The following is a 22,092-nucleotide window of genomic DNA, read 5'->3' on the forward strand; positions in this document are numbered from 1 at the left end:
AGCTATGATTTAAACCCTAAGTTTGTTGGATGCTACCAAAATGCAGACACAGAAGAGGACCAAAAACCTGAGCTCTGGGCCTTCCCAGGGTTACTGTGTTGTGAAGTCAGGACAGCTGAGAGGAGGGATGTTCTAGAAGCCAAGGAGACAGTGTTTCATAGGAGGACAATGGCATCTGGTGATGCTGCTGCTAGGTTAGGGAGAGAGGGCTGAGACTGATCAGACAACCCAGTGAAGCTGAACTGGAATGGGGTACCAGGCAGGCAGACGGATCAAAGGCAGCCTATCTTCACTTCCTCAAGGCATTTTGCTTCAAAGACATTCAGAAAAATTGGATGGAAAAGTTTTAAGTGGGAGAGATGATAGTGTATTTAGTATTGACAGACTGCTACAGTAGAAATGAGTGATTTGAGGCGAGTGTACAAGTGGAGAAGTTGGCTTTCAGTGGGAAATTACATAGCCCAGAAAAACTGGGAACAGGGCAGAGTCTATGACAGAACAGCAGGCAGGTAGGTGCCTTGCAGGAATCTGTGGAAGTCCTCTTCTGATTGCTTCAGGTTTTCTAAGTGCATGCTTCTCGGTCAGCTTTGTGATGCACCTTGCCTCATGCAAGGGACATTTAGTTTCCTTCAGGATTTTTTGCTTCTGTGTTCCATATGCTTCTTCAGTACATGAGTTTGATCTCCTTGTGATAAGGTCATGTTTCTTGACCTGCGGGGTGAGGTCATAGGACTGAATGTTATCAGCTCCTCGTGGCCATGTAAGCTAATGAGATCTTTAAGTAGCTGGTCCCCTGACTATTCTCCAGACACTGACTGCCATCTCATTAGTTCACACGTGACAACAGTAGTATGAAGTAGTCCATCCTCCTTAGGTACTGGTTATACACAGAAAGCGCTATGCGGGGAAGTAAGAAATCAGGAAGAAGAGCGGTTGGAAAGGCAGCACAGTGGAGTAAAAAATCAATTGAAAAGAGAGAAAAGGCAGTTTGGGCAAAAGAAAGGAAGGGACAAGACACAAAGTTAAAATTCCCAGGCAGATGTGGTAGAAAGCAGCCAGCATGGTGGATCCAAAATGACATGGGCATGGGTGCTTTCTTTTGATCCTACAAGAGAGGCACACCTGGGGGGAGGGGGAGGAGTGTGTGTGTGTGTGTGTGTGTGTGTGTGTGTGTGTGTGTGTGTGTGTGTGTGTGTGTGTGTGTCTGACTGTTTCCTTACTTAGCCTTGTTTGTAGTCCCTCTCTGGGAAACATTGCTGATCAGAGCAGTTCCCCAGAAAGGACTCAGTGATGGGCAGACTATTTAGAGTCACAGAAGTTAGCTTTCAAACTCCAGCAGTAATTTCTGTTTGTGTTGCTTGTGAACAGGTATTAGAAGACAATCTGCAGTCCTCAGACTGGGGCAGTGATTTTGAGCTGCTCAGTGACACCACATGTCCTCCTGAAAGTGGAGCAGAGTTCCAGTCTGACTCCCAGACTCCAAAGCCTTTCCCTGCCACCAAACGATCATCAAAGTCAGGTAAAATGGAGAAACAGTCTACCTAGAGTCTTTTAAAACCGTAATTATTTATTGTGTGTGTATAGGAGACTACATATGTGTGACAGTCACTGGCTGTTCTTCCAGAGGATCTGGGCTTGATTCTCAGCGTGCACATGGGCAGATCATAACTGTCTATAACTCCAGTTCTAGGGGATCTGGTGTCCTCTGTGCCCTCTGCAGATACCAGGCACACAGATGGTGCACACTCATATACAGACACACATGTACCAAAATAAAAAATAAATCTTTTAAAAATGATGATTTCTGGAGCGTTCTTTTAGTTTTTACACTAAAATTAAAACTATAAAGTGCCGACCATTACAAGGAATATAAAACACCAGCTACCATCCCACTCAGAAATAAACATGACTGCTATAGGTGGCATCCCAGCCACCAGAAAGCTGTTGATTTGCATATGTAGACAGAAAGTCAAGGGTTCTGTTTTGTTTTGTTTTTTTGTCTAAGACAAGGGTTTCTCTTTGTAACAGTCCTGGCTGTCCTGGAACTCATTCTGTAGACCAGGCTGGAATTGAACTCATAGAGGCGAGAGGGTCTGCCTCTCAGGCATTGAGATTAAAGGCATGGCCACAGTGCCTAGCTGAAAGGCAAGATTTTAAGTACATATAATTCAAATAGTTCTCCATGTTATAAAAAAAATTGCAGAGAGAGAGAGAGAGCGCCTTAGTATACCTTGTCTTGTCTTCACTGCTGCTGGCATGCTGGGATTTCCCCTTAAGGTAGAATTTGTCAGCTTTCTGCTCAGATATCACCTTTTTTTTTTTTTTTTTTTTCTATTTTTTCTTTTTTTCGGAGCTGGGGACCGAACCCAGAGCCTTGCGCTTGCTAGGCAAGTGCTCTACCACTGAGCTAAATCCCCAACCCCAAGGTATCACCTTCTTAAAGAGGTCCTTCTGACCACCTGCTCAAAAGAGCCATCTTGCCCCCTTTCTAGAAACCTTTGGATGCCCCTGCATTGCTGTTTTTCTGGACAACACTTTTCTCTGTCCACCATAATTGTTTATGGCTTAGTAGAGTGTAAATTACTGGAGAGGTGAGACACCGGTCATTGTCATTTCCCCAGGCCTAGGGGAGTGGCACAGAAAGTGAGGTGGGTCTCTGTAGAATAAGTAGGCTTGGCTATAGTGTCTGCTGGAGGGCACCTGGAGGGTAGGTGGGGGTAAAGTGCTACCTTATCCAAGCAGTTTGGAATTTTCCCTCTGATTGTTTGACCTTTTATTTTATTTATTTATTTATTTTTTTGATTCTTTTTTTCCGGAGCTGGGGACCGAACCCAGGGCCTTACGCTTCCTAGGCAAGCGCTCTGCCACTGAGCTAAATCTCCAACCCCTGACCTTTTATTTTATTTATTTTTTTTTTTTTTTGGTTCTTTTTTTTTGAGCTGGGGATCGAACCCAGGGCCTTGCGCTTCCTAGGTAAGCGCTCTACCACTGAGCTAAATCCCCAGCCCCTGACCTTTTATTTTTAAAAATAGCTTGTGTTCACTACATAAAAATTTACATCTCTTTTAAAAATCTCATTCCACCCTACTCCCACGATAACCCTAATTAGATTGAATACATGAAGGGAATCAGTTATAATTTATTTTGAATGGCCATTGTTTTGTTACTCGTTTTTAAAAGTTTCACTGTGTTTCTGAATAAGCAGCATCCGTCTGCTCTGGATCTGTTGATGGAGTGGAGTACTCAGAGCGGAAGGAGAAGGGGCTCCTGAAGATGACTGTGCCCAGGACACTTGCCCTCTGCTATCTGTCCTTGCTCTGGCAGAGAGAAACAATTACACTTTCAGACCTTTTGAGGTAAGCTGAACTTACTTCCTGATTATCTGTGTGAATTTAGGAACATCTTCTAGATATTTTTAATTTTATAAGAAAGCATAAAAGCTTGGGTAGTCATTGAACAAGTCTGTAAATGTTTCTCTGTTTCTGCATCCTTCCAGGTAAAACGGGTCTGTCATAGTAATGGTACCTTAGGGTTGTAACTGCTTCCACCACTGGCACTGTGTGAGCACCTGAGCAATGAGTGCAGCATCATTAGTGCCCTGGCAAGTCAGCATGGAGTCTCACAGTCACTGCTGTCATCATCGGCACTTGTCCTTCTATTAAATAGACTGCTCCTCATAAATGATGATAGTGCCTTTGATTTTGGCATATTAACCAAATAATAAAGCTGGTCTCAGGTGTGAGCAGCTGCACATAGACCTCTCGCGATTCAGTGAACTTTGCTCAGTTGAACCTTGCCTTGCTTTGTACCCTCAGTAGATGACATCATCTTCTCCCAAGACTAATTATTATCTCTGTGCTGATGACTCCACACTCTATATCACCAGCCCAGGCTTGTCTGCCGAGGGCCAGACCCATACATTCATCTGTATAGCTGCCCATGGTCATGACTACTTGATGCCTTTAGTGTTAAAACCATGTGACTAAAAATTGCCTCACCATCTGCCTCCTTGATCCTGCTCTCCTCCAGTGTTCTTAGCACATGCTATGGACCCTGGTGGTGGCAGGAAACGGAGGGTTTCTCCTGGACACTCCTCACTCTACATATGCAGCCCGTCATTGTACTGTAGCCCTTACATTTCCAACACAGCTCTGTAACTCATCTTCCCCCCCTGCCTTACCTCACCTCACCCGGATTGATTGCCTACCGATCTCTCACTTGCACTCTGTCTGCAGGCTGTCATTCCTTTCCATCTTCCTGCTGATAACCAGAGGGTCTTTCAGAAAGATCCCTAATCATGAGGACGTAATCCTGTCCTCAGAGCTGGGTCAAGGGGCCAGTCATCCCAGGGCAGTTGTAAGTGGGCAACAGAACTGCCCTAGAAATTTAACAAATGAGAGAAGTTCTTCTCAGGGAAAACATTGTGTGGGTGGAGTAAACAGTCCCAGTCTTCAGCCTCCCTTGCTCACCCTCCTCCCCACACAGGGAATTATAAAATGCCTTCAAGATTAGACCCAGCAGTCGCCCACCATGCTCCTTGGGGTACACAGGCTGAGTCCCTTGGGCAGTAGGAGAAGAGGCCGACACCACTGCTTCTCTGTGCTCTGTTTTGCCCCCAGAAGGAGCTCCAAGTCAGATTCTCAACTGTCTCCTCTTGACCAGCAGCCCCAGCGTTGACCGGGGACTGCAGGACTCAGACCCTGGGGTAGGGCCTGTTTATCTCTGCTGAGTTGCCCTCCAGGTTCTCCAGAGCAGTCTGAGCTACTGCTAGAAGCTGAAGAGCATTGCTCTGCAGGGAGCCATGGCTAGTTTGGCTGGAATCTATATTCATCCATTCATCCCCTCCTTCCTTCTTTTTCTTTTTTTTCTTTCCTTTTTTTCTTCCTTCTCTCTATTTCTTTCTTTCTTTCTTTCTTTTTTTCTTTCTTTCTTTCTTTCTTCTCTTTCTTTCTTTCTTTCTTTCTTTCTTTTTTTTTTTTTTTTTTTTAAAGACAGGATCGCTCTCCTCACTCTGGCCTCTACTCAGAGATCTGCCTGACGCTGCCTCCAGTGCTGGGATTAAAGGTGTGTACTACCACACCCAGCCCTACATATTTTGTAGTTGATGGTGAACTGTTTCCTTATTTATCTTCAGAGCAGCATCCATGGGCTTTAGGATTAATTCTTCTCATCCCTTCACATTTACTATAATGGACCCTCCCCTGCTGGCAGCAACAACAGACAGTAACAGCAGCCAACATTGCTTGGACAAGTCCTTGTTGAGCAGCTGCTGTACTCGTGTAAGTGCTCTAGAGTGCAGAGCCTTGAGAGGCAGTTGGGAGCCTGTAAGCCGTGTCCACTTTCACGATGACCATGGATAAAGGAGAAGGTGATGAGCCACGCACGTCAGAGCAGAACTAGGGTGCCGGGTGGAGCCTGACTGAGCTGCTCTTGGAGTGGAAGAGCAGCCAGCCCAACCCGCGCTATCCCAGCATTCCAGGGGGGCGGGCACCTAACCAGGACAGGGCTCTGGAGGAAGAGCCTGACAGGAGGGGAGGACTGAGAGTGAGCAGCACAGAGAGCTTGGTAAGCCACGCCAGGATCAGGGAACTTTTCCCCTTTAAAGATTTCTGACACTTTCATATGCATTTATAATAAATCTTGGTTGTTTTCACCTCCAGGCCTCTCATTCCTATAACTTAAAAATATTGACGTATAATTTCCATATGATAAAGTTCCAACCATTAAGAATATGCAGTCCCTTAGGGCTGAGATATGGCTCAGTGAGTTAGAAGCACTTCCTGCTCTTTCAGAGAATCTGAGCTCAGTTCCCAGCAAGCCCATGGTATCTCAGAACTGACTGTGAGTCCAGTTCCAGGGGATTGGTACTCTCTTCTAGACCCCATGAGCACTAGGTACACATGTATTACATACATAGATGTGCAGGCAAACACTCATATGCATAAAATAAATACATCCCTAGAAAGATGCACAATTTGCACTAGTGTGATGGTGCAAGCCTTTAACCCTCTGCATTCAGGAGACAGAGAGGCAGGCAGAAGTGTGACGTGTGTTCCAGGGCAACAGTGCGACCGCCTCACATAACAAAACAAAACAGGAAGTAAAATGTGATTCAGTGGTTTCTCAGAATACCACAAAAATATGCACTGTCACTTTGATTCACTTCCAGGACATATTTTATTACCTTAAAAATGCCCCGTGCCCATTAGGACTTTGAGTTTTAAGTCCTATAGTAAGTGGTGGGGAGACTGTAGCCGGAGCGACCATCTGACTTTAAAGGGTCACCCAGGTAGCTCTGTGGAGTGGTATTCTGTGCAGGGAAGGGAGACAGGTCTTTTCCTATACCGTAGGCAAGAGGCGGCTGCTTGGATGAAGCTGTAGTAAGGGAAATGGAAAGGATAAACAGACCAGGACTGTTCCGCAGAGCACACAGCTCTAATATGTGGTGTTGCTTTGATGGTCTACAGCCAAGAGCCGGCTTGTTAAAGTCTAATGTGTCTCAAATCAAAGCTTCCAAATACTGCGTTAAAATTATGAGCAGAGAGTGTTTCCCAGAGATGCTGCTGAGACCTTTGTTGGGCAGGAGAGGGGCGAGGGATGCTTTTTTCTTGTGTCAGTTCCTTTTCAACAACTTCCTGGCTTGATCCAGAGAGGCTGCTGATAATACCCACTAAAGGCAATAGTGTGTTAGAATTTTGATTGAGCTGCCATCCATTGTAGGGGTGAAAGGTTTTCTAAAAGAAATTTCAAATTCAAAAGTAAGCCAACATTGAGAAGTGGTTAGAACAGGGCTGGAAACTGTGTCATTGTTAGACCACACTGTGTCATTGTTAAACCTCCAGACCTGCTCTGGGTGCAGCTCTGCCTCCCTGAGTCTCAGTCCTCTTCCTTGCCTCTGCTTCAGCACCACTGAATGAGCCTCTCTGGCAGCCCATGTGGGCACGATCCTTCTTTCCTGTCTGCCTGAACTGGTAGGGTGAGGGTGGGCCAACCCTTCATCTCTTGTCACTCTCTCTTCTAGCACTGGACCTGCTTTGAGCATGTATTAGTACATTTATTAAATATGTATAGTATGTGTGTGCACATATCAAGGAGTAAATAAATGATGCACATGTTAGCGTTTGGAAGTCTAGCTGTTTGGAATTGATAGGTATGTATTATATCATGTATATAATAATGTTAAACCAATTTTGTAGTTTACTATGCATAGATACCTTATGTAACCTAAAGCAACTAATGAAAACCCAGCGGGAGAGGCTTTCACCTATGTTACCTCAAATATTTTTTTTCAGAGAGGCCTTACATATGGCATGAATTTAATACAAAAATAGATAGACATTGTGGAAGTCTCCACATTTTCCTCATAATTCCATAAAAAACCTAGACACTCATTGCAAGGTTTCACCACAGAAAGAAAGGGGACAGAGTCTGTTATTACTTCTGTTTCCTTGGTTTCTTCGTTTGTCCTTTTTTCTTTTGTCCTTTCTTCTTTTTCATGAGAACTGCCTTTTCTCCAATAAATGCATTCTTAGAATGGAATTTTCCTTCTTTAGAAGTAAAATTAAGTCTTTGCTTAGATTTACTGACATCTTTCTTCAAGCTTGGATTTGAATTCTGTTGCTTTAGTTTTTCTTTATTAACAGAACCCATGACTCTCAGTTTTCTTCCCATTAGCTCAGAATTATTTAACTTCAAAGCAAGATGAACAGCATCTGTGTTCTAAAGAGCATGTAGCCAAACCCTCTGCCGACTCCTGTGAGTGGGTTTCTCACGGTCCTCACTGCCACAATGCTCCCACAGTCCACAGTGTTCCTCCAAAGCAGACTCTTCCACTTTGTAAGGGAGATTTCCCACAAATACTGATCTCTTGTCCCTAGAGGCAGTTTCAGATGCCAGATCAACTCAATACGAAATCCTTCTGCAGTCTGGGCCCCATTTCTTGACAGTGCTTTTGCAGCAGTGCTCTCCTCCTTAAACACTACATATGCATTGATGCTTTTCTGGTCAGGAGGAAATTTACGTTTTATTGCAGCCAACTTCTTGGATAGCGTCCCCTCTGCTGGCATCACAGAATGAAATCGTGTGGATTCTACTTGTCCATACTCTTTTAAAAACGACTTAAGCTTCTTCTTATTACACGTGACAGGCAAATTACCAACAAACACAGTCCTCTCATTTTTTAACTGCTCCTCTTCGGGGTCGAGTGGGACTTTTGTTCTTTGGCCCCCATCCTCACTGAGGCTGACATCCAGGGCTTCTCCATCAGCCGCTTTACCACGAGACTGAGACCTTCTCCTTCCCTGCCCTTGGTCCTGATGAATCTCTTCTAAATCAGCATTCGCTAGTGCACTTTCCCTGTTTGCCAGCCTCTTGTCTGCATCGGAGAGTTTCTTCACTTTCACTTTTCTTGCAGGCTCTTGCAAAACTGGCTTTTTTTTTTTTCATATTTATCAGGTGGAATTTTAATTCAAAGGAGGTAGCTGTTCAAACAACATCATCGTCATCATCATTATTTTGAGAGAGGATATCACTGTGAAATTGCAGCTGGTTTTGAACTTGCTATATACACCAGGCTGACCTCATACTCACAGTTATCTATCTGCCTTTTCTGAGTAAAGGGCATGTGCCCTCCCACTTGGTTTCTGAGAAAGTTTTATAAGATCCAAGAAGTTTCTCTTATCAACCCAACTGGGACACACTGTTGCATCCTTGTATCTTCTTTTTCTCTGCCCTTTATCCCCCTTATGTCTGAGGTCTACTCTGGAGGTATTCTTTTATGGTGAACTCTTCCTGACAAGTCCTGCCTCAGAGAACCCAGGAAAGGTGAGCATAGCCCACTCTGTACCCTGTCACTCCAAAAAAGGAATAAAGATTTACAAAACAGGCTTTTTAACGTGGGCCACACTTTCTTCTTCATCATCGAGTTTTCTTTTTTTAGATGTTTCCTGGGGCACAGGCACAAACACAGGGGGAGCTGATGTCTCCGGGGTGCTGAAGAGAGCTGCCAGCTGCCCTGTCCCTCCTCCAGGAGGATGTGTGCTGGCCACAAGCTGTTGGCGAACTGTCCCACCTGGTGGTTGGTGGCTGCATTCAGAGCTCTGTCTCCGTTCCTTCTTTCTCTTTCGTCCCTCCCCTCCCAAAGCCATGCTTAAAAACTCTACCTTGAATATTTAATCCTCAAGTTTCAATATACTAAAAGAGGAATCACATTTTAATTTTAAAATTAAGTTTAGGTCAACACTTCCTTTTCTAGGAAGCTGGTGACAGTGGAGGCCGAGGCAGTGTATTCTCAGTGCTTATTCCCACCTGGCTTTCTTATTGTTTGGGAATTTACACAGGAGACCCTGTCCTGCATTCTCTCTTCTGTTTCTTTCTCTGCTTTGTTTTCTTAGCATGTTGTCATTTATTGACTGGCTGCCCACATCTTCTAGCTAGAATACAAGGTCTGTGAGAGCAGGAATTTTACCTGTTTGGTTCACTACTGCTTCCTCACTAGTGCTCACGGTACCATAGCCTAACCTTTATTTTACTTGATGAATGAGGTATAAATACATGTTTTAGTCCATTTTTAACATTTGGAGTTTTCTTAAGACTCAACATTTGACTAAAATGTTTGATCTCTTATTGTATACAAGGTATTGGGATGAAAACCTTAATAGTTGATCCATCAGCAAGCATGCACTGGGCTAGGTCCTGAAGGCAGAAGGGAGACAAAGAAATAGGGACCAAGGAAGAGCTTCCTGAAGAAGGGACTCGCAGGGTGAGCAGGAGATAGTCATGTGATGGGAGCTAGAGATGAAGGAAGGCTGTGGGAGCCTGGTAGTGAACTGGCAGATCCATGCTCCTCAGACACAGCATTGATTAGAGTTAAACAGTCTGTAGACAGGCAGCTGACTGGTCTTCGTGGGTTCTGGGGACAGTAGCTTTTGAAATATGTGGGAGGTACAATCCACTGAGTGTATTCTTCCCTTGTGAAGGGGCTAGATTTTCAGAAAGAGTTGACTCAGAGCAAGTGTATAGCTCTCATTGAGATGTCCTTCTGAAAAATGCAGGTTTGTTGAAGAGGATCATATTCCATACATAAATGCTTTTAAGGTCTTTCCAGAGGAGATGAAAGTATATGGTCGAGACAAAGGCATCTTTGCTGTCGAGGTAAGTTAGATTCTTTTGTGTATAACAGTTCTTTCTACGTTCTCTCGCGCAGTATCTGATTTTTCCGTTTTCAAACACATCTAAAGTCTAGTTTCCGTAGTTGTAATTTAATGATGGGTAGAGTGTTCTTTTTTTTTTAAATTTGCTCATATGATGGCTCTGAAAAAGATGTGGTTCTGTCCCTGCCTCACACAAAATGGTCTTTAGGAGGAGCTGGCTTAAGTTTGCTACTTGTGTTAATTCCTCTCCTTCCTGAGACAGGGTCTCACTGTATCACCCAAGCTGGCCTTGAACTCATTACCCCTCCACCCCAGCCTGCTGAGTGCTGAGATTACAGGCAGGTGTCTTATGCCTAGCCTCCGTTATCTTACGTTAGACCTGTTTCCTAGTGGAAATGCTTCCGTCCTTCAACAGTGCATCTTTATTACTATTAGAGTACTCAAAAGTTTTCCCTTGTTCTTCATTAGATGGTTGTAGGTATGCTAAATATTAACATTAAACATTTTCTTCCATTTTCCACTTAAATGATTGTACTAGGCTTGCGTGGCCTCTGTGGCAATGGCACTGTTTGCAGCTTAAGAGATATCTGTGGAATGCATGCCCGTGGTTTCTAGTAATGCTGTGGTAACGTAATAAAGACAGTGTGCTTTGTAAGATGTGGAATTAAGTCTAAAACATCGTAACTTTTCTACAGCCTTATATGATAGGCAAATCATTAGACCTAGGTCTGGACTGTATCTCCCATATCAGAAGTCTTCTGTGCCGTGATAGTTTCTCAGTCTTGTAGAAAAAGACAGCTAAAGAAGCTCCAGATCTTTTCTTTCAAAAGCCACTATCGGACAGCAATGTACAAAAACTCCCAAGAACGTGGGTCTTGAGTAAAATTAACCAAAGTGAACAGTGCATTGAGAAATATTACTTATGAAAAACAAAAACATACAACAGCAACGGAAAACTCTCCATAACTTTGGGTGAAAACACTGAGTCAGGAACACTTACTTGAGGTTGCTCCTACCTGTCACCCGGCCTTGACCCAGCGGGTAGGATGGTGCTGCCAGAATGCTGCTGCTGTTCCTGTTAGCGTCATTGCTGGAGAGAAGCAGGGCCCGGTGAGATAGGAAAGTCCATAGGGGATGTTCAGGAAAGCCCACATCCTATGGACCTGAGACTGACTACCGATGGGTCAAGCAGAAGAACCGTAGTTACCAAGAGGACAGCTCGGAATCTGAGCAAATGTCCTAATGATGTCACTGTAGGTGGCGAGACATTGGCATCAGTCAAGAAGTCTTTTTTTTTTTTTTCCATCTTTATTAACTTGAGTATTTCTTATTTACATTTCGATTTTTATTCCCGGGCCAACATCCCCCTAACCCCTCCCCCTTCCCTTCTACATGGCCTTCCCCTCCACATGCTGCCCCCCATTACCACCCTCCCCTCAACAATCACGTTCACTGGGGGTTCAATCTTGGCAGGACGAAGTTGATGTCTTATACCAAAAGTTAAGGCATACACTGTCCCATCTACTTGTCTGTCTGTCTATCTGTCATCCATCTGTCATCTATCCATTCATTTGTCTGGTTTACTTTGATTGTTCAATCTTTCAAAGGTAGGTAGATTCCCTTCTTTGGAAATAGAATTTAAGGCAAAATAAATAAAAAACATTTAGGACCAAATAATTGTAAGAATTTTTTTTCCTCAGTTAATTCTCTTAGAAAATACTTCCTTTGTTCTGTGGTAGGCTACATCAGTAATCATTATTTGGTAGTACATAATGCAGAGGACCTCCCACCCACTTTGGTCTCACATTTCAGAAAATCCTTTCTAATCAAATGCCCTGTGATGTAAAAGTATGCTGGCTTGTCTGTGTTGATAACATACTGACATAATGTTGGAGAAGTCTCAGGATTTTACCTCTCTCTGAATTAGTCGGGAACTGACTGCAGTTTGTTGCCCAATCAGGGTGTAGCAGGACTAGAATGTGCCAACCCCTCCAACCCACTGTTCTCATTACCTGCAGCCAGTCACAGCACAGAAATATTAGATGAGAAATTAAAATGTTAACTCAAAAATTTTGAGAAATGTAATGGAACATCGTGTGTCTTGAGTTTTGAGTGATTTGATGGCCGTCCTGTGTACTGCTGCCAGGGTGTGAGTCATCCCTGTGCAGCCTGAATGCCTGGCATGTGACCTGCCCACTCATCACTTGGCAGCCATTCCTTATCAGACTGACTATCCAGGATCAGTCACAGTGCCTAGATTCAGTAAGCACTAGTGTACTCAACAGTGACCATAAGATACTGGCATGGTGATGTCAGCAATTCAGAGGTGTCTAGGAGCAGTGGTTAGGCCAATCCCATTTACATCACTAAAAAGTATTTATTATTTGAATTATGTATGAGGGATAGGGTATGCACATATGAGTGATTCTCTCTGAGGAGTCCAGAGGCCCAGGATCCCCTGGAACTGCAGTTACAGGTGACTGTGAACTACCCTTGTGGGTTCTGGGAATCAAACCCAGGTCCCCTGGAATGACAGCTCTTTTTTTTTTTTTTTAATTTATTTTACACATATGAGTACACTGTCGCTGTTTTCAGACACACCAGAAGAGGGCATCAGATCTCGTTACAGATGGTTGTGAGCCACCATGTGGTTGCTGGGATTTGAACTCAGGACCTCTGGAAGAGCAGTCAGTGCTCTTAACCGCTGAGCCATCTCTCCAGCCCGGAATGACAGCTCTTACACTGCGCCTGCCATCTTCAGCCCTGCCACCTTGGTTACTTGTGTTGCTGTTTGTTGCGGTTATTAGCACTAATCTCTTACTGTGCTAACTTTTGAATTCAACCATAGATGTGTGTGTGTATATAGAAGAAGAGAAGCTCAGGGGCTTTGAAAAGAGCAATTTGATGTCAGAGGATTAGGAGCATTCCCTGGCAAGCCACTAGAGCGCCTGAGTAGTTTGTGAACTTCTCTTACTTCTTTAATGTGTGAGGACATGCATGTGGGAGTGCGTGGGTGTGCGCATGTACATGTGCATGAGTGCATGGACACTTGCTGTTTGTCTTCTTTCCTACAAATACTGGTATGTCAGTGGTGATGGGAAGGATGTCATATTGTGTTGTATAATTTGTTTGCTAGCAAAAATAATTCCAAAAAAGAAAGTGTTTCATTTGTTCTTTGATAAGTAAAATTACAACTTAAAAATTGTTCAAAATAAGATAAACTCATTTATATATCCCCTTAGCCATATCTCCTTACTATTTACAAGTAAAGTTTTGGTCTCCATTTTTAAAAAAATATTTTTATTTTATTTTATTTTATTTTTATTTTCTTTTTTTTTTGGAGCTGGGGACCGAACCCAGGGCCTTGCGCTTGCTAGGCAAGCGCTCTACCACTGAGCTAAATCCCCAACCCCTATTTTTTATTTTAAATTGCATGTATGTGTCTGTGTGTGAGTATATGCACATGAGTGTAAGTTGGCCTCCAAGTTTTAATAGATTCACTCTGAGTGGCTTTTATTAATATGGATTATCTTTGGATAGTACTAATAGTAGGATGAAAATTTACTGTTACCCCAAAAATCACACTTGAGCTAGTGAGACTGCATATTGGGTAGAGGAGCCTTTTGCCAAGTCTGACAACCTGGGTTCGATCCCTAAAACCCACAGGATATGAGGAGATAACCAGTCCTTCAAGTTGTCCTCTGACTATACACGCTCTTGCACATACACACACACAATAAATAAATAAGTAAACACAAAATCACACTTATGATCTAGAATCCTTTAATACCTTACTTTCATTTCTGCAATTGTAGCCACATTTATTCTTATTTTCTGTCGCGGTTGTTGAAGACACTGTTCTGTATCTGAGCTTGTTCTGTTTTTGTGAGGTACTAATTTGTAGCATTGAGCCAGATGAACGTATATGACTAGAAAGACAAATAATAAGCAGGCCATGTCATGTGACCAACATCTCAGGTCATTAAATCCTCAAAGCTTCCTGTACCAAGTTGAGATGCTGTGAGAGATTTGTCTAACATGTGATGCTCCTTGGCTCTAGTGTCTACACCTTAAAGTCCAACCAAATTTGTGAGCAGCAGTCCCTAAAATCCTTGGTGAGCAGAAAGCACACTTTGAGGTGGGGTTAGTCCAAGGGCAGCTATCTTTCCTCTTTAGTTGCCAATTTCCATCATGGCAGGCAAGGTTGTGTTCCACATGTGTGTGCATGTGTGATGGTGAGTATCCACAGAAGAGAAGCAGAGAGCATCTGCAGCTCTCACTCGACATGGAGAAAGCAAAAGGAAATCATACTAGTAGACATTATGTTTCAGACAGCCCTGGTTTGAAATCTTTATAGTTGATTCTTCATGCCAAGCCCATGAAGTAGTTTTCATGTGTTGTTATTGTCTGCTTTACAGTAGTGTCTGTGGCTATGGTTAGATAACTGGCCTGGCAATCTTACTCTGTAGGCTGGCCAAGGCAGCCATAGTTTGGAGGGGCTGTAGGAATCCATGAGTATGAGAACAGAGGGGAGGGGGCAGAGATAGTATACTGAGCTAAAAGGGAACTCCACACTGGTCACGGAGACCAATCTCAAGCCCGAGGGGGAGATGGCACTAGGAACAAAAGGCCTGCAATAGAGGCGAAGCTGGAAGCCCTTCAGGCTGGTACTTCCAGTGGGAGCTGTTCTGTTTCTGCTGAGGCAAGGCCTGCTAGCCAGAGCAGCCACCTGAAGTGGGCCTCTTCCTGATAAAACAAGTGAGTGTCTCTTGTCTTGGGTGAGGTCAATGGTATAAAGGACAGGACATTTGCTCTCCAGCAAGTACTCTAGGCCTCAACTAACTTGTCAGAATGTTGGAGAACAGCCGAACTGGAGTGACACCAGGGGGAAACACCGTCCTGGGAGTCTTGTTTCAGTGTGGGGGAATGAAAACCTAAGCTCTTAGCTTTAGAACTGACCTGGACTCCAAGTTGGTATTTATGTATATGTGTGTGTAGGTGCCTGCACCCATGTACATCTATGCAGAGGCCAGAAGTGCCTTCCAATATTGCTCCATGCCTAATTATACTGAATCAGATCTCTCAGTGAAGCTGAAGCTTGCTGTTTTGGCTAGGCATATGATCCACGAGCTTCCAGGATCCATCGTCCCCAGCTACTAATGCTGGGCCTTTAAGCACATACAACCATGCCTGCATTTCACCTATGTGCTGGGGACTTAAACTCAGACCCTTGTGCTTGCACAGCACATGCTCTTTCCTGCCAAGCCATCTCACCAGCCCTTGTTTATATGTCTTCAATGGCATCCCACATAAACTGAGCAAAGCCCTGACTTTCAGAGTAGTAAAGTTCCTGAAATCATCACATAATAGGAAGCTTGCTTTGAAAAAATAATTGATTTGAAAAGTTTAACTTTAGACTTAGTGGCTGAAACATTGTTTCTGGTAGTCACCTGAGCCTTACTGAAATGTCCTGCTAAGCCAGCCAGAAACCTGCTGCCTTGTTCTAGTGTGTGTCTCTATGTCATTATATGTTCGACTTTTCTGGAAGGCTAGTGACTGGCTTATCACCTTTATGTTAGTTCTCTGCTTAGCTTTGGTTTGTAAAATCCCCCCTCCTGAGCCCTGGCTTATTTCCTTTCCCTTTCCACCTTTCCCTATGGCCAGCATGTCATGCGGCTCACCTCCTGACCTGCTAGGCTTCCATGCTGCCTCACAGCTGCTGCTCACTGAGTCCTCGAGTTTCGATTGGGCAAGACTGTGTCCATTCTGCCAGTGCCTAAAGATATTCTGTCCTTAACTCTCCAACCAAGTCGCAGTCCAGGACACACACCAGCAGCTTTATCATAGATTGATGGGAAACTCCAGTGTGAGGAGAACTGAGTAATCGCATGAGCCCACTTGTCATGTTTTCTGACATGGAAACAGACCTATGAGTTAGGCTCTATGAAGAAATAGCTCATCCTTCAGTCCATAAGGACTATCTGTGAAGTCCAAGTATGTGACAGGCGTCCACACAGCAGCTTCCTTCAGGCCCCAGGAAGGGTGTTCCCTCTCTTGATGAGAGTGGAGAGAATGATAAGCTGTTGTAGGGGAGAATTAGTTTTGAAAAAGAAGGGTTTCAATATACATTTCTGTTAGTCTTTGGTCACGCCCATTTCTAGGGCTTCTCACACCTAGAAAGCACATGCACATCCATTTGCTCCTTTAGTATTTTATAGTCTTGGTTTAGAGGACATTGCTTTTTGATCTGAGTTTATGTGTTGAGATTAATATCAAGATAGTTCTTTTCTTTTTAATTAGGAAGTGTAGTTTTACTCTTTCTCTGTGTGTGGTATCTACATGTGTTTACCTATGTGTGTGGCCAGAGTCAAGTGTCTTCCCCCCTTCTCCCTCTTTCTCTCTCTCTCTAGGGGAGGGGGGAGGGAGGGAGGGAGGGAGGGAGAGAGAGAGAGAGAGAGAGAGTCTCTCACTGAACCTAGGACTTCCTATTAGTCAGGCTGGCTGTCCAGCGAGCTCAAGGTCCTGTCTTATTTCCTAGTACCCACTTCAGGCCCTCATGCTTGCACTGAGCCTCCTCCCCTATCCCCAGGGCTTCTGTTGCTATGATAAAATGCCATGACCAAAAGTAACTTGGGGAGAAAAGGGTTTTTAATTCAGTTTATAGTTCCACAGCACAGCCCATAAGGGAGAGACATCAAGGCAGGAACCAGGAGGCAGGAGCGACGCAGAGGCCATGGAGGGGTGCTGCTTACTGGCTTGCTTAGTTTGCTCTCATATACCATCCGGGACCACATGCCCAGGGATGACTCCACCCACAACGAGCTGAGCCCTCTCACATCAATCATTAAGACAGTTCCCCATGTGTAGACAATAGATTAAAACACACATACACGTGCGCGCACACACCCACACCCACCCACCCACCCACCCACACACACACACACAAGTATAAAGGATACTGTCTAAGGAGTGACAGAGGCGATGGGAGGGTGACAGGAGCAGTGACTGTGGGGAGAACACGATGACATAAGTGCACTGAATATCATAAAGGAACATTGCATATCTAATGAGAGAGATTAATAACTAAAATGTATTTGTATAAAGAGTGAGGGGGAGTAAAAGTAGGTGTGCTGCTTGGCTTTTGTTCTTTAGGACTCTCCACATTACCTTGCACAACGGCTGCACTAATTTACACTCCCACCAACAGTGTATAAAGGGCACCACCTTCCCCATCCTTGCCACATTTTGTTGGTTTTGTGTGCGTATGTTATTAATGACAATATTAATTACTGATTGGAATAAGAGAAACTAGGTACTTTGATTTGTGTTTCTCTGATGTTTTGAGAGACATGTTTAGTAGGTGTCAAATTTGAACTACTTTTTATCAATATAAATAAAAATGTTATTTAATGATTTCAGGTCTGTTTGACTTTAATCCACATAATTAATTGTACATATTTATGAGGTATGATTTCTTACTTCAGTGCATGTGTGCAGTGTGTGGTGATCAAATGGGGCAGTTGACATGTTTGTCTTTGTGTTGGGAACATGGGAATCCTCTCTACTGTCTGTTTTCAGATACTCAGTTTTCATTCTTTTTTTTTTTTTTTTTTTTTTTTTTTTTTTTTTCCGGGCTGGGGACCCGAACCCAGGACCTTGCGCTTCCTAGGCAAGCGCTCTACCACTGAGCCAAATCCTCAACCCCCTCAGTTTTCATTCTTGAAAGGTGTCCTGCTGTGCACTAGACAGTCACAAGTCCCAGCCTCTGGCTGTCCCTGTTACTCTCGACCTCTTGAGCCTCCACATGGGAGAGCATGCCATAGCATCTCCTGGGCCTGACTTTAATCCCATGCCAGTGCAGGCCACTGCAACACAGGGTCTCATTCTTCATGGTTGAACATATCCTGCAGTGGCTGTAGACCACATTTTCTTACCTCCACGCATGGGCTGCAGTGAGCTGTGCTGCAGTCAGTGTGCACGCGTGGCCTGAGACTGCTTGCTTTCTTGTGGGTGCACTCTACTGTGTGACTTGCAGACTCCAGTGCTGAGCTTTCGGGTTTTGGAGTTTGGTGTTTTCTTTTGCTGCTTATTTTCCAGACGGGTGCTTTTGTTGTAGCAAAGGCTGCCAACCTCAAACCCACAGTCTGCCTCCCTGTCCTGATGCAGAGTGCCGCTGTACCAGCTTCTGTCTCCATCCTGAAACGGAATGCCGCTGCGGCTTCTGCTTTAGTTCACGGTGGCTCGTCCAGTTTACATTGCCGTGACGGAGTAGATGAGTTCAGATCATCAATCGGGGTTTTTGTTTTTGCTTCTTTTCCTTGGGGGAGGGTGTTTAAGATTTTTTTTTCTTCTCCATGTACCATGTTATGAAAGAGAAAGAAAACATGTTTCCATCTTTTAGTAGGAGTCATCCTTACTCAGGGGAGATGTTTGGTATTGGGTTTTCCTTTGCATTTCTTGACAGCTGATGGTGGTGAGTGTTTTTCATGCATGTGTACATTTTCATGCATGTTACCCACTTGTATGTCATTTGAGTTGTTTGGTTCAAATCACTTGCCCATTTAAAAACTGGTTTGATCTACACTATTCTGCTATTTCCTTCTTTATATAGTCTAGCCATTTATCTTTTGTCAGATGAATGGTTCATAGGTATTTTCTTCCATTTTTATAGGTTGCTTCTGAATTCTGCTGTTTGGAGTCTGATGTAGTTGCATTTATCTTTTTTTGCCTTAGTTACCTATGACTTTGATGTCATATCCAAAAAAATCTTTGTTGCAACTAATGCCCAGAAGCATTTCCCTTTGGTTTTAGAATCTACTTAATTTTGGGTCACATCTTTAAGCCTTTGATCCACTTTGAGTTGCTTTTTTTTGTTTTAGTTGTTGGTTATGGTGAGAAATAAAAGTCTAACTTTTTTTTTTCAATATGGGTCTCTAATTTTCCAGGTGCCATTTATTAGCAACTATCTTCTGCCCACCTCTTGGTTCTGGTATTTCCATCAAAACCAATTGGCTATTGTTCATGGGTTGTCTCTGGGGTCTTTGATTTGTTGCATTGCTTTTGTGTGTATTTCCTGCTACTGCCGTGGTTACTGTGGATTTGTAGCACAGTCTTGAAGTTGGGTGTACAATCCCACTAGCTTTGTTCTTGTTAGTGTTACTTAGTTATGGAGTCTTTGTGGTCCCACACACACTCAGGAGGTGTGTTTTCTCTATGTATGTAAAGACTGTCATTGGTATTTGATAGAGATTGCACTGGATGTGTAGGTGAGTCACGTTGGGTCACTTTGGGTTGTATGGACATCAAATAATTTCCTTCAATCCACAAACATGGATTGTCACCTCCCACACCTCTACCCTCACCCACCCCTTTTGGCGTTCTCTTCAGTTTCTCAGCAGTGCTTCCCAGTTTTATTATGGAGCTCTCTTGTCTCTTGGTAAATCTGCAGTGTAGCTCTCTGCGGCTTTCTTGACTTTTTGGTAGTTATCAGTGCAGAGAAATGCTACTAATTCTTGTATGTTGATTTTGTGTCCTGAAAATTCATTGAGTTCGTTTATCAGTTCTGATCTTTGGTGGGCTCTAGGCTTTTATATGTCACGTGCAAGCAGGGAGAGTTTGGTTTCCTTTTCCTCTTTGGATGACTTTTCTTTCTTTGCCTTGTCCAGCGGTCCTGGGTGGAATTTCTTACACACTCACTAGGAGATGCGGAAGTAGGTGACCTTGCCCTGCTCCAGATCTTTCAGGAAATGTTTTCAACTTTGCCACCTTTAGTTTGATGTTAGCTATGGTTTGTCTGTCCTATACAGCCTTAATGAGTTAGAGGTGTGCTCCTTGTGTACCCGAATTGGGGAGACCTGTATCATGAAGGGCGCTGAATTTTATTTACTGAATGCTGTTTCTGTGTGCATCAGGATGGAGCACACTGTTTTGTTTTCTTTCTTTCTTTCTTTCTTTCTTTTTTTTTTTTTTTTGGTTCTTTTTTTTTTGGAGCTGGGGACTGAACCCAGGGCCTTGCGCTTCCTAGGCAAGCGCTCTACCACTGAGCTAAATCCCCAACCCCTTGTTTTGTTTCTTTCATTCTGTTGGTGAATGTGTCATGCTTACTGACTCGTGTGTGCTGCACTGTGTATCCCTGGGGTGCCGCTGTGTATCTTAACGCGCTCCTCCATTCAGTTTGCAGGGCTTTGTTGAGAGTCTTCTCATCTCTGCTCATCAGTGACACTGATCTGTAACTTTCTTTTTGTTCTTTTCATCTTGTCTGTTTTGGCAGGAAATGCTATTCTCCTAGAATTTTCCCCCATTTCAATTTTTTGAAATGGTTGGCAAATAATTAAAGTTAGTAAAATTAAAATACAACAGTGAATCTTCCCAGTCCTGGATATATTGTCTTACTGATTCCATTGTGTTGTCTCCATGTCTTTTTAGCTTGTCTGTTGCTTAACCCTGCAACCTTGGGAGCTTATGTTCGTCCAGGAGCAGACCATTCCTTCTGGGCCTTCTAATCTGCTGGCAAGCAGTTGTTTGTACACGCGAGTCCCTAATGCAGTGTTCTCATGGCTCCTATGGCTCTCATCCCCTTTAGGAAGTCACCTGAGACCATCCGCATATCAGATATTTACATTATAACTAATAACAGCAAAATTACAGTATGACGTAGCAACAGAGGTAATTTTTTGGTTGTGGGTATGTGTGTATGTTTCTGTATCAAAGGGCCTTGGCCTTAGTAAGACTGAGAACCACTGTCCTAAGTCCTCACGTGGTAGTTGTTCACCAGAGTCCCCAGTGCTGCCTATATTTCTCTTGTGTCAGTTAAAATGTCTTCTTTTTCTCTCCTGTTTTATTTGAGGCTTCCCTCTGTTTATTTCTTTGTCCAACTAAATGTTTGTTGACAAGATTTTAAAATTTCTTTTAAAAAAAATATCACTTTTTTCTTCTTTTTTGGGGTGTGTGTGGGAGAATGGTGGTATGTGTCTGTTAATCCCAGAATGTGGGAGGCTGAGGCAGGAAGATCGAGAGTTTGAGGTCATCAGCCCAGGCTCAGTCTCAAAGCCAAACCAAATCAATATCAACCCCTTTTTGTTTCATTGACTTCCTTTTCTCCTCCTGGTGCTGAGAATCAAACACCAAGCCTGCACTTAGCCCTGCTGTTCCTAGTGATCAGTGTTGTCTCTCACTGGCCTTTAGGTGGTTTGTTTCTGCAGATCAATACTGCACTTGACAGATCTCTGCTTTCACTATTAGTTGGTTTTGGTTTTTTAGGGCTGTGTTTGTATTTTTGCCATGCTGGTGATTTGGTGTAGACCTCGTGGGTCTTCTGGTGTTTTATAGTCCCTTCCATCAGCTATGCTCTCCTTCTTTATTAGTATTCGTTGCTGTTCTTTTCAGCTGATTCCTCACACTTATATCCTAGGCAGGCCTTGAACTTAAAGCATTCCTCCTGCCTCATCTCCCCTAGTGCTAGCATCACATACAGGTATGTCTGTGCCCCACTTCCTTGTACAGGTCTCTGAGCTTTCTCTCCATGCAGCTTTATCCTCTCTGGGATCTGACTGTGAACTTCAGCCATTTTACTTCTGAGAATCTACTGACACCTGGCTCCCCCAGGCCACAGGGCTGTTGTACCCCAGTTTCTCACAGTGTTGGTGGACAACTGCTCTAGCAGTAAGCTGGGTTCCTTGGGTTCTTTGCTCAGGGTTCTAGCTCAGTGCAGCCTGTTGTCCCTCACCTGAAAACTCCTTTGCATATTCCTTCTACTTCTCTGTTGTTTATGGTAGGTAAAAGAGCACTTCCCAGTGTAATTAACTCCCAGGGCAGAAACAGGGGTGTCCCAATGATGGGTTTCTAACATATAGAATGGAGTTAGTGTTCAGATGCTGAACAGTTCTTTCCTAGATGCCTACAGGCATCTCAATGCTTACTCATTCTTAGATTCTAAAATCCT

General features: G+C 43.7%; 1 protein-coding gene and 1 pseudogene across 1 annotated transcript in view; one reads left to right on the forward strand and one right to left on the reverse strand.

The window, feature by feature from the left end:
* The window catches only part of Taf1b (TATA-box binding protein associated factor, RNA polymerase I subunit B), a 70,749-nt gene that overhangs the window by 24,605 nt on the left and 24,052 nt on the right, over window positions 1–22,092 (forward strand). The window contains exons 6-8 of the mRNA XM_032907521.1: window positions 1,369–1,519; window positions 3,206–3,356; window positions 10,053–10,152. Of these exons, the coding sequence (XP_032763412.1) occupies window positions 1,369–1,519; window positions 3,206–3,356; window positions 10,053–10,152 (402 nt within the window). The remainder of the gene's footprint in view (window positions 1–1,368; window positions 1,520–3,205; window positions 3,357–10,052; window positions 10,153–22,092) is intronic.
* On the reverse strand, window positions 7,330–9,146 carry LOC116904912 (annotated as a pseudogene).

The sequence above is a fragment of the Rattus rattus genome, chromosome 7 (genome assembly GCF_011064425.1).
Source record: "Rattus rattus isolate New Zealand chromosome 7, Rrattus_CSIRO_v1, whole genome shotgun sequence".
In the NCBI taxonomy this organism is placed as follows: domain Eukaryota; kingdom Metazoa; phylum Chordata; class Mammalia; order Rodentia; family Muridae; genus Rattus; species Rattus rattus.